This window comes from Dipodomys merriami, unplaced genomic scaffold (genome assembly GCF_024711535.1).
Source record: "Dipodomys merriami isolate MVZ:Mamm:240054 unplaced genomic scaffold, mDipMer1.0.p SCAF_45, whole genome shotgun sequence".
Lineage (NCBI taxonomy): Eukaryota > Metazoa > Chordata > Mammalia > Rodentia > Heteromyidae > Dipodomys > Dipodomys merriami.
The window spans coordinates 8,587,715-8,603,109 of NW_027206013.1; the positions used below are offsets into that span (position 1 = coordinate 8,587,715).

General features: G+C 55.2%; 1 protein-coding gene across 3 annotated transcripts in view; it reads left to right on the top strand.

Annotated features, from left to right (window-relative positions):
* Positions 1-4,840, top strand: part of Ttc28 (tetratricopeptide repeat domain 28) — a 483,958-nt gene extending 479,118 nt beyond the window's left edge. For all 3 annotated transcript variants that reach the window (XM_069994613.1, XM_069994614.1, XM_069994615.1), the window contains one exon: positions 331-4,840. In XM_069994613.1, coding sequence (XP_069850714.1) covers positions 331-1,898 — 1,568 coding nt within the window. In that variant the 3' untranslated portion in view covers positions 1,899-4,840. The remainder of the gene's footprint in view (positions 1-330) is intronic.
* Positions 4,841-15,395: the final 10,555 nt, after the last annotated feature.

A 15,395-nucleotide genomic window follows, 5' to 3' on the forward strand; every position in this document is an offset into this window, starting at 1 on the left:
GCTTGTCCACACCCCAGGGGTCCACACACACACAGGCGGGGTGGGCAGGGCAGGCGTGAGCTGCCCATGAGCCCGGGATCTGGCACATGGCCGAGTGCTCGCAAGGGGGCCGCTGGCACGGAGTGGGCTGGAGCGGGCACAGGGCGGCCCACGCGCCCGGGAGTCCTGGCGCGATGGAGGCCAGGAGATGCCCTGGCTGGAGAGCTGCTTGCTGTGGCTGGGCCCTGCCGGTCGTCTGGCTTTTGGTTGTGGTGTTTTGGTTGTTTGGTGTATTATTGGTGGTTCCGAGGCCTGTTAGAGCTAACCGCCGTCGCCATGTTTTGTGCTTAGATTCCACCGAGCTCCCTAAGCGCCTCAGCCTCGACAGCTCGTCCTCCCTGGAGTCCCTGGCATCAGCCCAGTCTGTGTCCAATACCCTGCCCCTGGGCTACCAGCACCCCCCGTTCTCCCCCACGGGGGTGGACAGCATCGCCCCCGACGCCATCTCCGTGTACAGCCTGAGCTCCATCGCCTCCTCCATGAGCTTCGTCTCCAAACCTGAGGGCGGCTCAGAGGGCGGGGGCCCCCGAGCACGGCAGGACCCCGACAGACCCAAGGCGGCGTTCCCGCAGCGGGCGACCCTGCCGCGGCGCCAGCTGTCCCCCCAGGCCCGGCCTGCCGGCGGCGGCGACAAAGATGAGGAGGAGTATGAGGGCTTCTCCATCATCAGCACGGAGCCCCTGGACCCCAAGCAGCCCCGAGCTGGGGCAGCAGGAGGCATGAAGGTCTCGGTCAGCTCCAAGGGGAGCATCAGCACCCCCAATTCCCCCGTGAAGATGACTCTGATCCCCAGCCCCAACTCACCCTTCCAGAAAGTGGGCAAACTGGCCAGCTCGGACACCGGCGAGTCTGACCAGTCCAGCACGGAGACGGACAGCACCGTGAAGTCCCAGGAGGACAGCGCCAAGCTGGACCCCCAGGAGCTGGCCCAGAGGATCCTGGAGGAGACCCAGAGCCACCTGCTGGCCGTGGAGCGGCTGCAGCGGAGCGGGGGCCCAGAGCGGGAGGAGGGCGGCCCGGCGCCCAGCGGCACCACCGTCTTCCGCGCGTCGGAAACCAGCGCCTTCAGCAGGCCTGTCCTCTCCCACCAGAAGAGCCAGGTGTCCCCGGTCCCTGTCAAGCCAAAGCCCCCGGCCCGGAGCTCGTCCCTCCCCAAGGTGAGCTCCGGGTACAGCAGCCCCGCCCCCTCGGAGTCGTCCAGCAAGGACCACAGCCCGGCCAGCGGGCGCCCGTCGCCCAGCTGTGACACCCCGGCGTCGCTGACAGAGCCGCCGCTCTTTCGGCTCAAGTACCCCAGCTCCCCATACAGTGCTCACATTTCTAAGTCACCCCGGGACGTGTCCCCCTGCTCAGGACCCCAGTCCCCTGCCGGCAGCGCTCCGTCCCCCGCGCTCTCCTACTCCTCCACCGGCTCCGCCCGCTCCAGCCCGGCCGACGCGCCCGACACCGACAAGCGGAAGCTGGCGGCCATCGACGAGAAGGTGCAGGCCGTGCACAACCTGAAGATGTTCTGGCAGAGTGCTCCCCAGCACCCCACCGGCCCCATGAGAATATTCCGTGGGGCGCCGGGCACCCTGACCTCCAGGAGAGATGTCCTGAGCCTACTCAACCTCTCGCCCCGGCACAATAAGAAGGAGGAGAGCGTGGACAAGCTGGAGCTCAAGGAGCTGTCTCTGCAGCCCTGCAGTGAGGCGCCCCCCAAAGTCCCTGCCAACGGCCACTGGCGCCCCGAGACCTCAGCACTCCCCCTGCCCAGCGGGCCCCCCGCGGCAGCCCCCACTCGCCCTCTGAGACTGCCCACCGCCAACGGCTACAAGTTCCTGTCCCCCGGGCGCTTCTTCCCCTCTTCCAAGTGCTAAGCCCCCCCATGCCCTCCGTGCCTGGCACACACGGCACCACAGGGGTCCCGCTTCCTGGGCCCTCCCTGCCCGGGCCCAGCGCCAGCCAGCCGCACACAGACTGGCCCGCTAGGGGAGGGGCACTGCCGCGCCACACGCCACCGGTCCCACCACCGGTCCCGCCACCGGTCCCACTCGTGGCTCCTGCGGCCATATTTGCCAAAAGCCAGGACTCGGGTGGGCGGGCGCCCGAGGCGCGCGGCACTTCTGACCACTGGGCCACTTCTCACGTTTGGTGTGATTTCACAGGAGGATTCTGCACGCGTGGTCACGGTCCTGAGTGGGGAGAGGAAGGCACACATATTTTGCTACAAGGTCTACATGAGTCTTTTTATACACAGAAGTACAAAAAGCTTTTTTAAGGCTTCAGGTGCTGGGGTGGGGGGGGAGAGAGGGTTTACATAAAATCTAAGCTGAATTCTACATGAAAGCGTTATCTTAGCCAAAACCAGAATGATGGTGGTTAAAATGCCAATGACTGGAACTGAATTGTAGCAACTTTGGTCTCCTGGTATTGGAACCCCACAGCCAATGCAATAGTTCACCTCCAAACGCTTCTGTCCGCAGCTGCGCTGTCTGCCGGCCTGGCCAGGGTCCTCTGGGCCCGGTGCCAGCCACACTTGAATCTTCTGTAACTCTTACACAGGCATTTTAGAACTATGCAATTGTGATTTAAAATGCAACTTTGTGCTTTTTAACCATTACTGACCTTTTTTGTACACGGACAAACATTTTGTTTTACTATCAATAGAACTTTGCAATTTATAGCTATTATTTTTAAAAGCTCAAAAAGGTTTTTACAATGTCAAATTTTGAATACTCATCCGTAAGCAATTATCAAGTTTTGGGGGAAATGACTAAAGTCATTCTGTTTCCTTATTGAGGAGAAAAAGAAAAGAAAAAAAGGTGCCACGGTTAGCTAGACTATAGCAGAACCTCGCTTTCCACTCCCGTCCCTTCTACCAGCAGCTCGTCTATAACCCCGTTTCCCAGCCCAGACCCCAAACGCCGCCATCCAGCCCGAGTCTGGTCAGGGGAACTAGTAACTTATTTTAATAAGAAAAGGAAACGCTGAGAATCACCAAGTCCTCAGTCTTGAGCTAACTCCACACGTAAGATGCCCGCGTCCCCTCTGGGCGCCCAGGGCCAGCGGGGCAGCTGCAGTGCCCCGAGAGGCGCTCACTCGGCCCTCCCCACGTCCTCTGCGCCCCCCTGAGCTGCGCCCACAGGCAGGGCAGCAGTCACGGGGGCAGACGAGGCTGGCACGTCCTGCCCAGCCCGCCCTGGAGGAGCTGCTTCCTAAGGAACGGGTCTCTCATGTTGTAGAGGAAAGGAGCGAACAAAGCCACAACTGTAGCACTGTGCATTTAGATAGCCAGGCACCAACCTCACAGCAGACCAGCGGACGGACGCAGGAGCCAAGGCCAGGCCGCCTCCTGCTCAGCCGCCCTCAGCCTCAGCTTCCTCCAAATGCCGGAGCCACGCAGGCCCCGCTGGCCTCCTCCCCCCCCCCCCCCCCAGCCCCAGCCAGCACGAGGACTCACGGACTGCCCTGCTCTCCCACTGTTTTCGATCTCACACTGCACACACAAATGATACATGGGATTATTTTGTCCTAGTTACTAAGTTTCAATGACAGGGGGTGGGGAGATTGGTAAAATAACCTTGTCAATCTCAAGGTCACCAGAATCACCACGTCACGTTTACTGTCAGTCTCGGGGTCTCTGTACCAGTGAAATGGATCTAAATCCTGCCCTGACCGTGCAGGAGAGTGGACGGCCATAGCGTCTCTCCGCAGATAAGGCTGGCGACTGTGGCCCACAGGCTGCCGGCACTCTGCCCCAAGCGCCTCTGCGGTTCCCACCCCTCGCACCTTCCAGTCCCGCCGCAGAAGAACCTACATGCTATTCCTGATTTTGCCTCGGCCTTTACGAGAAAGTTGGCCAGTTCCTGGTATAGATGAGAAAAAAACGCAACTGGAACGTTGTTTCTACGGGAGACGGACAGGACGGCTGGCCTTGACAGTCTGTGGACACTCCCAAGGCTCCTGCTCCTAGGGCTCCCACCCCACCTGTGCGGCCGCTGGCGCAGGTAACAGTACTAAGTGTCTTTGCTTTCCCTCTGCAGACTGCATTGGATCTCTCCCCACCCCCTCTCTCTAAGGGAGATGCCACACCCTGCCCTGTCCTGCCCTGCCCAACAGACCACACACATGAACACAAGCAATAAACCCGTCACAGCTGCAGGGAGGACTCAGAGCCAGGCAGCCAACCCGCCCGCACCATGCACCAGATCCACTCCCACAGGAGATCAGCTGCTGAGCTTCCATGCTGACTCACGTCGGTGTGCAGCAAGGCGCTCACAGTCCACCTGGTTACGTAGGAGGCGAGACGTGATCCTGACCCCTTGCCCACAGGCACCAGGGCCTTGGAGGGTGGCCCGGCCAGTGCCTGGCCTAGCCGCCCCCAGGCCCTCGGGCTCCAGGTGGAGCGGTGCTGCTCGCTAGCTTCAGGTCAGGCTGGACAAGGCACATGATGACTTGGTTTGCTCTTAGGAGGCAAAAGGTAGAGGCTGCCATTTCTACCCCGTTTTGTTTTATCCCAGATGACTGAATGGCTGTGCGCATGGTCTGTGTGCGGGCCTGCCCCTCGGCGGTGCCCGGTGAGCCCCTCCCCCTCCCTCCCACACCCCACTTGGCATTCACGCTCCTTACACAGTGGTAAGCCACCTTTGGCCTACATGGACATATTTTGTAAATGACAGTTTCCAGACAGTGTTAAACTTTTTATATTCCAGAATTTGCCATGTAAAAAGAACGTCATATTTTTATTGAGACTTGTGGGGCACTTGGCCTCTCCCTTTGTGATTTCTGTGTCTATTAAAGCATGACGTCCTTGCTCTAACCACCGTCTGTGTCTCACACCCACACCGCCGGCTCTGCGCTGAGCACACTCGCGGCCGGCGTGCAGGGGAGGGCAGCCCGGCCCCTGCCTGCCCTGTGAGTGGTGGCCTGGGGGGCTGACACCTTGGCCTTCAGGAATCACTGTTGGAGGGCCAGAAAATTCTAGAGATCCTGATTCTGCTATATATCTAAGGAAACTTGGAAGGTGTTTGAGAAGGAAGGAAAGCAATCCTGTCTGTGAAAGTCTAGAAGGCACAAAGGATGGGGAGCAAGAACTGGCTAAGTAGGCGCTGGGAAGGTGGCTCAGTGGTAGAGCGCTTGCCTTGCATGCCTGAGGCCCTGGGTTCGATTCCTCAGCACCACATAAGCAAAAAGAAAAAAGCCGGAAGTGGCACTGTGGCTCAAGTGGTAGAGTGCTAGCCTTGAGCTGAAGAGCTGAGGGACAGCGCCCAGGCCCAGAGTTCAGGCCCACGACCGGACCCCCCCCAAAAAAAAGAACTGGCTAAGTGAATACAGCAAACACTGTAAAAACAGAGATGTCCCACTTGTGCAGCAATAAAAATAATATGCAGACGTATGTAGAACAAGGTTAAAGTGCTAGAAATTTGAGGGCGGAAAAGAGATTTTTTAAAATAAGTTAAATATGCATGATCACAGAAATAGAAGGATTATGCCTCTAAATTGGCTGATAGAAAAGAAACACACTGATGTTTTAAAATGTCATTTGATCCAGGCACTGGTGGCTCACGCTTATAATCCTAGCTTCTCAGGAAGCTGAGATCTGAGGATCATGGTTTGAAGCCAGCCCAGGCAGAAAAGTCCCCATGAGACCCTCATCTCTGCCAGTTAACCACTCTGAAGTCAGAAGTGGCGCTGTGGTTCAAGTGGTAGAGCACTAGACTTGAGCACAAAGAGTCTCAGGGACAGTGCCCAGGCCCTGAGTTCAAGTTCCAGGACCAGCAAAAAAAAAAAAAAAAAAAGGATAAAACAAAACAAATCAATGAAAAGTTAGGACAAATATAAAATGAAAACTAAATTATTAAGAACAATCAAGTGAACTAAACAATTACAAAGCAGATTTGACAGATGACAGCAATACACCACTCTTTAAACACCTTGTGCTGTCTGAGAAAAACACCAAGGCCTGGAGTGTCCGTGATAACAGCGGAAGGATGGCATGGTACATGTTAGACAGGGCAGATCCACTGCCTACCCATAAACTTAGCAAAGCCAACATTCCATGCTTCAATTCAGCAGCTTTAAAACACAGAAGTAAAAACTGCCAGACCTACACGGTCTGGGACAATAGATACCATAAGAGATTTCTAATCCTCTATTGGCAATAATTGATAGTACAAAAAAAAAATCTAAAAGCATGTGTGGAAGGTTTAAGCAATTCAGCCAGACATGGTGGCACACACCTGTAATCTCAGCTACTCAGAAAGTAGGAGCAGGAGGATTATGGTTCCAGATGAACACAGGGTTATACTCTTGTTTCTCTTCAGATCGTATAAATCTTTCGCCTTTTACCAGATGAACACAGGGTAAACACCAAAAAGAGGTGCTGAGGGTGTGGTTCAGCGGTAGAAGTCTTCCTTAGCATGTGCAAGGCCCTGGGCTTAATCCTCAGGACTGTCACACAAACAGAACTCATGGGGCTGGGAGTGTGGCCTAGTAGAGTACTTGCCTAGCATGCATGAATCCCGGGGTTCAATTCCTCAGTACCACATAAATAGAAAAAGCTGGACGTGGTGCTGTGGCTCAAGTGGTAGAGTACTAGCCTTGAGCAAATGAAGCTCAGGGACAGTGCCCAGGCCCTGAGTTCAAGTCCCAGGACTGCCAAAAAAAACAAACCAAATTCACAATTCATCAAATAAGCTTATTTTTCACTTCTGACAGTGAGGCCACATTCTTCACATGTCACACAGGGTGTTTTAGGAAATGTCACAGACAGTCTGCGTAGGTATTCTTGGCAAATACTGACAAGTAGGGATCGCTACCACCATGCAGAACACAATACAAAGAAGGCAGTCAGGGGCTGGGAAGGTGGCTCAGTGGTAGAGCGCTTGCCTTGCATGCATGAGGCCCTGGGTTCGATTCCTCAGCACCACATAAGCAAAAAGAAAAAAAGCCGGAAGTGGCGCTGTGGCTCAAGTGGTAGAGCGCTAGCCTTGAGCTGAAGAGCTGAGGGACAGCACCCAGGCCCAGAGTTCAGGCCCCATGACTGGACCCCCCCCCCAAAAAAAAAGAAGAAAAAGAAAACGAAGGCAGTCAGAAAGAACTGCAGGTTTATCTTGGTTCAGCTCTCCCTCAACGAGTAACCACACTAGCTTCTGTTTATATTTATTTAGAAAAGAAGGAAAAGTGCATTTAAGCAAATCAAATATGTAATCTGGCCTATTTATTATTTCATGACTATGACAGGCAGTGGAAAACTCAAAAGAAATGGTCACTTTCATTATTTTTGCTTTTGCTGCTTGACACCTTAATGTCCTAATCACACAGTTTTTCTTATAAATTAAAACAGCTTAAAAAAAAAGAACTCCAGGGGAGTGGTGATGGTAGTGTGCTTGCACTCAGGGCTGCGGTGCTGTCCCTTAGCTTTTTTGCTTAAGACTGGCACTCTACCATTTGAGCTGTGCTTCCGCTTCTGGCTTTTGCTGATTAAATGGAGATAAAGAAGGGTCTCTTGAATGTATCTGACTGGGCTGGGTTTTTGTTTTGTTTTATTTTGTTTTTTGCCCCAGTCCTGGGGCTTAAATTCAGGGTCTGGGCACTGTCCCTGAGCTTCTTGTTTTTGGGGAGAGGGGGGGTCCAGTTGTGGGGCCTGAACTCTGGGCCTGGGCGCTGTCCCTCAGCTCTTCAGCTCAAGGCTAGCGCTCTACCATTTGAGCCATAGCGCCACTTCTGGCTTTTTTCTTTTTGCTTATGTGGTGCTAAGGCATGGAACCCAGGGCCTCAGGCATGCAAGGCAAGCGCTCTACCACTGAGCCACCTTCCCAGCCCCTCCCTGAGCTTCTTTTGCTCAAGGCTAGCACTCTACCACTTGAGCCACAGCTATACTTCTGGCTTTTTGTTTATGTGGTACTGAGGAATCAAACCCAGGGCTACATGCATGCTAGGCAAGTACTCTAGTACTAAGCCACATTCCCAGCCCCAGGCTGGCTTTGAATCACAATCCTCAGATCTATTTCAGCCTCCTGAGTAGCTAATTACAGGTATAATCCTAGCTTTAGTGGGATTTGAACTCAAGGCCTTGTGCTAACTAGTCAGATACTCTACCACTTGGGCCACAGCACCACGTCTGGCTTTTTCTGTTCATGTGGTACTGAGGAATTGAACCCAGGGCTTCATGCATACTAGGCAAGCACCCTACCACTAAGCCACATTCCCAGCCCCACTTAAAAAAATTTTTTTTTGTCTGTCATAGGGCTTGAACTCTGGGCCTTGGCGCTGTCCCTGAGCTCTTCAGCTCAAGGTGAGCACTCTACCACTTGAGCCACAGCACCACTTCAAGTTTTCCGATTCTTTATTGGAGATAAGAGTCTCAGGACTTTCTTGCCCAAGCTGGCTTTGAACCTTGATCCAAAAGATCACAGCCTCCTGAGTAGTTAGGATTACAGGTGCCCAGCTTCACTTTTTTTAACATAGGAATTTGCTTTAATCGGGCTAACCTCAAATAATAATCCAATCAGGTGTGAATCACCATGCCTGGCCTAGTTATTATCTTAGTTGGCAGTCCAGAGAGGGGGCCATCTGGAGTTCTAGAGTTCCACCCCCACAAAAGAGGATGGCAAATTACAGCCAGGGGCATTTCCTTGTCCATTCTACCTAGCTGCCTACGTTAACATATATAATGTCATTGTAAGAAAACTGGCTCATAGTTCCAGCAAATGAGTTGAAGACAGCATTTTAAAGGAAAATGTATAGCTTTATATGTTTGTTTATGGGCAACATTCAAAAGGCACTAGGATGGGACAGCCAAAACTACTGAGGGAGGTGACCAGTTCAAGAGTCAGGAAAAAAAAGCGCATACCCAGACACAAAGGAGGCAGCCGACAGGACGGAGCCGGAGAGGCGAGGCTTGTTGAAAAGGACAACACAGACCGTGAGTGAGGGCTGGCCGCGCTGTGGGTGGATGACCAGGAACGAGGCGCAGAGGCTGTGGTTAATGGTGCAGCAGAGGCTGAAAACTACTCAGAAGAGCTCGAGATGGGTGCATGTGACAGCGCACAAACAAGCTTCGTGGCTGGAGGTTCCACGCCGACTGAGGAGCGGAGGACGTGGGAACAGGGCAGGGAAGATTGCGCAGTGGAGGAAGGCCATGGACCTGTCCCCTCCCCACCCCCACCCCCCCGCCCCCGGGCCACAGGTGACCTCACAGCATCACTCGTGCGCGGAGATGAAAGTGTGCCCACTTGAGGCCGAGACACGAGGAGGCGGAGAGGGCACCACGGCCCTTTCTCCGTGACATCCTGCCACCCATCCCACCTCCCGAGCTTCCCAGTGCCTCCTGAAGGCCTCGGAGTGGGCACCAAGGCCTCAACACAGGGGTCTCGGGGAGACTTGCACACCCAAGCCTGTGACTGACCCGGGGGATCTGGGGGAGACTTGTACACCCAAGCCTGTGACTGACCCGAGGGGGACGCCCGCCCAGGGTCTTGCTGTGCAACCCTCACAGGCCTCCAACTCACAATTCTTGTGAGTGCTGGGACTGCGGGTGTGTGCCGGTGCACCTGCCTACGTTTGCCATTTATGAAGACCGAACATAAGAAGCTGCCACTGCTGTTAACGTTGAATTTTACTTGAGCACAGTAACAGGTAGATGAAGCCAAAGCAGGAAATAAGAATGAACACGCGAGGGCCCCTGAGCTCCACGGTGGCGGTGTCCACACGGCCCCACACAGCAGCCGCCCTGGGCTGCACACCCCGCCTGGGGGAGGGGGGGCCACGGCGCCTTCCTCCACCTGCCCCACCTTTCCCGCGCTGTTCCCACGTCCTCCACGCCGTCTGCGTGCAACCTCCAGCCATGAAGCTTGCTTTTGCACTGTCACATGCACCAATCTCGAGCTCTTCTTTCAACCTCTGCTGCACCAGGGCCTCTCTGGGTGCGGCCCTGGGAGGGAGAATGATCGTGAAGTTTGGCCAAGCGCGTACAGCGGATGTGAGGACAGGTACAAGGGACGGCGGCTGCATCTCGGGACAGTGCTGCTCCCCACGTCGGGACATTTTGGCTTTAGACATCCCTGTTGGGCCTTGTTTCACTCAATGTTCTGGACACGGACACAGCTTGGTACTGTGCTCAATTTCAAGCCCTTCTTCCACTTTCCCAAGGAGATGGAAACGCGCAGCCTCCAACGCCACTAAATAATGGCGAGCAGCAGGGGACCGACAGGCTAATGCTGTCGCCGCCCAGCAAATGAGGGCAAACATCTGGATCCAAACGCATTACCCAGGACGAGTGGGCATTAAGACAGCATTCTGCTGCTCAATGGCTCCCACCCAGTCTCAGGATCTCCATCAAAGTGTGTGTCTGGGCTTCGGGGAATAATAATACTCTTAAATATATAAATATTCTCAATACATTTCTATTATGTGGAAAGTTTTAGAATTCTAAATGAACTTGTCTCCCAGAAGTAGAATGAATGCACAAGCTCCCTCACAGCCAGCCAGGACAGCTCTGCCTGCCGGCATTTCATACCCCCCACACACACCATAGACAGAGATTTTTGTAGTATTACCACTTTCTTTATAAACCAACAATACAAAAAGTAAAATTGGCATGTACTCAAGAATTTAAAAAAAGCACATCTTAGCTGTCATTTCAAAAATATGACCTGAGAGTTCATACTGTTGTAAATCAACTCTAGCAAATAAGACCAAACAAGTAGAAGTTACAGTGGGGCCAAAAGTTCCTGCGGTGAAGCCTGGGGATTCCTGGGGATCCCCGCACAGTGGGACACTTCCCCGCCCCTGGGCCAGGCAGGTCCAGGCAGCACCTGTGTGCTGAGCTGATCGCGCTCCTGTCTCCAGAATCTGACCCAGGACACCTGAGCAGACCAGGGCTCTGCCACTGGTGAAGAGCCCCAAGGTGACAATGCCAAACTGAGGTCAGAGGGCCACATGGCCACCAGCAGACAGGGTGACATGCGAGGACCGTGGGCAGCAGACCCCGGCAAAGTCTTGGGAGCAGCCAAGTCCCAGGCAGGGCCAGGGCAGTGGCGTCCCCTGTGGGGAAGCCTAGCGGGCCCCTGGAGCGCTGTCCTCCAGTGAGTGGGCTTCACTGCGTGCCGTGGCAGGTTAGAGCAGAAATGGGGCAGGAAGAAGCTGCAGAAACTACTAGGAGGAAATCGAGGTACACATGATGTGGGGGCCTACAGTCCTACCAGCTTGGATGGGGATGGAAAGTCAGGACACAGAGGACCGTGTCCCTTCTTGTCCCTGTCTCCCCCCCCCCCCCCGCCCCGCGCTTCCCCTTCCCTCTGCAGCCCTTGGGGCCCGCTCTCAGGCCTGCTCTAGGCCCGCTGCGGCCAGTGCACTCAGGATGCACCCTTCCCCCTTATGGTCAGCGCAAGAACATATCCATGCTCTCTGGCTCCTCTGCCCGTCCCTGGTGGGCACACTCTGTCTCTCCATTCTCTGTCCCGCAGCTCAGGACTCAGTCTCCCTTCTGCTCCTGCCCTTCTCTCTTGAAACATTCCTTCAGAGCAGGCATTTGCCCCAACATGAAAATGATGGCCCTGTCCACTCTGCTCCCGGCCTCCGGAGGCCAGCACAAAAGCAGTTGTGATGCACAGTTTAATTTCCATTAAATTAAGCTTGTGGATAGGAGCCCCTGGCATGTAGTCATCTGCAAGTACAGGGATTGTTTGAGCAAGTTCCACAGCACCAAGAATATAGCGATAGGCGCTGACGCCAGGCAGAGGCCCCTACACAGTAAGCCTCCCTACCACGAGCACGCCCTGTGGTCAGTGTGACCAAGGGTATGGATTCAAGTTGAAACCTAGCGTCCATCTACACACATGAAACTACACACGTCCAGTGCCGTGGGACAGCCCTCCAGAACACGCGGCTCTAACGAGCCCGGGTAACGCCACACCGCATTGCTCAAAAGCAAAAGGAACTTAAGTAGATGTGGTTGTATTTCTACATGCTAGTAACACTGGAAAACAAAATGCAATCCAATTCTGCTTATCATCATGACCAAATGCATAATAAACGTTGAACTTATACTTGAAATGGTTACATTTGTAAGTCGATATCTAAAGTATACCTGACAAAGTTAACACACACACACACACACACACACACACACACACACACAGAGATGAATAAATTTAATGAAAGACGTGCAAGAAGCAGTTTTCCCCATGCACACCTTTTGGCACTGGTGAGGAAGACGAAAGAGGAGGTACACAGCTGGGGAGCTGACAAGACAATCACCATTACTGACCCCCAGACCCCCGGCCATTCCCTCCCCAGCCCTGGGAGGCACTGCAGCAGGCCGCATGCCAGGAATGAGGAGTTGTTAGAAACGAGGAGTCACGTCTAAAACTTATTTGGAAACATAAGAATACAAAAGAGTCAAAACAAACTTGAAAAAGAAGCCAACTGTAAGACTAACTTTAAAGCTACAGGAAGTAACTCGAGGATAGTGAAGGGACAAACTCTAGCACATATGAGGGGACGAAACAACACAGGATGCCTCTGCAGGACGGGAGGGGTGATGCCCGGAGCCGGGAAACGAGCATTTTCATCAAGAGGTCCCCAAACAGCCAGGCATCACGAAGAAAGAGCTAAACTTTGAGAATTGCCTCAAATCATACTCAAAAGCACGACTCAAGCAGGAGAGCACCAGCTGAGTGGAAAGATCCCAGTGAGAGTGACAGACACACACACACACACACACACACACACACAAAATAAATGAAAGGCAGAAAGGCGGACCACACATCAGATGTAAAAGCTGCGGCCGTGGAGCGGGGGGCTGCGGGAGGGGGCGATGCCCAAGTATTCGCTGAAGAAACATAAAAAGCCCACGAAAAGCCGTCGCGGTCATCCCGACTGGCAAGGTCCAAGTGCTATCAGCAGGTACACAGGCGGGCTGGGGCACGATGGGAGGCTTTTCCACTGCGCACACACGCACGCACGCACGCACGCACGCACGCACGCACACGCACGCACACACGCAATCTCATGCAAGTTTACACAAAGCCCTAGAAGATGAAAAGCAGCGATGGTGACAAATCAAAAGCATGTCTGCCTCCGGGGGGTCCAGAGGAGCGGCCCCCGGAGACGGAACTGTTCCGTATCGTGCAAGGAGGACACCCGAGGCCCAGGTCCCTCGGGGTGACAGGAGGCCTTCCCGGGCGGGCCCCGTCCCCAGGGGAGAGCGGGAGCCTGGCGCGGCCTCTTCCCGCTGTCCACTCCCACCAGGCCCACGCAAGCCCCGGAGGGCCACGGGGCAGCGCCGGAGCCTCTGCGCCCCGGCCTCGCTGGTTTGCTCCTTCACTGCCCGCACCCTCGTCGGGACAGGCCGGCTTCCGGGACAGGCCGGCTTCCGGGACAGGGCCACTTCCGGTAGCGCCGGTGGGGAGGCGGCGAGTCCAGAACCTGCAGCAGGGAAAGGGGCCTTGCCACGCATGCGCACTGGCACCAGGGACCCGCGGCGCGGCGGGGAACCGGACTTCCGGTGCTAACGACGGGAGCGCCTCGGGCCTCGTCCCCAGGACGAGCCCAGGTGGAGGCGCTTCACCCACGTGAGCGGCCCGGACCGCCAGTGAGCCGAGCCACCACCGCCCAGAAAGCGAGGCCCGCAGAGCCGGCGCGCACCCCGAACGGACGCGAGCAGAGCAGAGCCGGCGCGCACCCCCTCATGCACCCCCGCATGCGAACGGAACCCAACACCTACCTCCACAGCGGCCTGACCAGAACCCCACGCGCACCCTCACGGTGAGGCCCCCGGCACCCACGCACCCTGGCACGCACCCTGGCACGCACCCTGGCACGCACCCTGGCACGCACCCTGGCACGCCGTGAGCGGAGGCCGCCCCGAATGCGCGCACATGCGCACCGCCGCTAGCTGACGCCGCCCGCGCCCGCGCTCCCGAGTCCTGCGAGGGGCAGCGCGGGCAGATGGTCACCGCCGACGGTCACCGGACTGGGAAGCCATTTCCACACAGGGGCCGGCCCGCACCGCAGGTCCCCCGCAGCTCACCGCTCGGTCCGAAGGTTCCCCCGGCAGAGCGCCCAGCGAACGCCCAGCGGGGCGGCGCAGACCAGGAAACCGCGGCTCCCACTTCCCCAGAAGCCAGCGGGGGCCCTCCCAGCCCGCCAGCCCCGGTCCTCCGCTGCCCGAGAGGCCCCACCTGATTGCTTTCCGGATGTAGAGCCCCTCCGCAAGGCCTGCCACGTGCCGGGGCCCGCGTGGCCCGCGAACCTTCTGGACTCACCTCCAGGAGCTCGGGTTCCTGGAAGGAGGTATTTTTGATGCGTCTTCCTGACCACAAAAGAATACCTGGCGCTCAACACATTCTTCGTGAAACATACAAGGCAAACAATGGCTCTTTCTTTGAAAATTTGTAATCCAAGAAGTCTTTTGGAAGAAAACGCTAGGAGTTGCATAATGCTTTCCATTAACCTTGAGGAACCTGTTCTTATATGAACAAACCCAGTTAGAAACACACACACACACAACTTACCGACAGAAAGGTCTTAAGGAGCTCCAAATAAAGGGCAAAGTAAAATCCACACACTACTCAATAAAAAATAAAATGCACCCGTAGTAAGGGCCCAGGAGGGCTTCTGTCCGAGGATATCCGTGGCCGGCCCAGAGCTGCCAGCAGGCCTGCGGCCAGGCGCTGCTCAGCAAGGGGCACACCGGGGCCTCCTCCCTGGGGAGTCCTGGTGTGCCTCTGTTACTTCTATCCCATTAGTCACTACTTTTTTCCCTTTAACCTAGGATGGGAGTTCTGAACAAGCCAACCTGCGGAAGAAGCCAGGAGCCCCGGAGACATGCAGCAACTGGTCCCTACAGTCAGCTGGAATATGCGTCCTGCTCTAGGGCAGAGGCACTGCCTGGAATGCAGCTTATAATCCTTGGAAATGTTGCCGAATTTGATTGTTACTCCTAGTTCATTCCTTGGGGTTTTCTATACACAAAACTCTGTCATGGGGCTGGGAAGGTGGCTCAGTGGTAGAGTGCCTTGCACGCATGAGGCCCTGGGTTCAATTCCTCAGCACCACATAAGCAGGAAAAAAAAAACTGGAAGTGGTGCTGTGGCTCCAGTGGTAGAGCGCTAGCCTTGAGCTGAATTGCTGAGGGACAGCACCCAGGCCCAGAGTTCAGGCCCCATGACTGGCAAAAAACAAAAAAACACCTCTGTCCTCTGCAAGTAAGATGGTTTCTTATCTCCCTTTTTAATGAAGAGGATGGGAAGGGGGGTGTTTTCTCATGCCTGCTTACACAGGCTAGAACTTGCAGGACAATGATGAGCAGAAGTAGGATAGAGGGCACTCTTGTTCCTGATCTTAAAAGACTCTTAACTGTGGGCTTT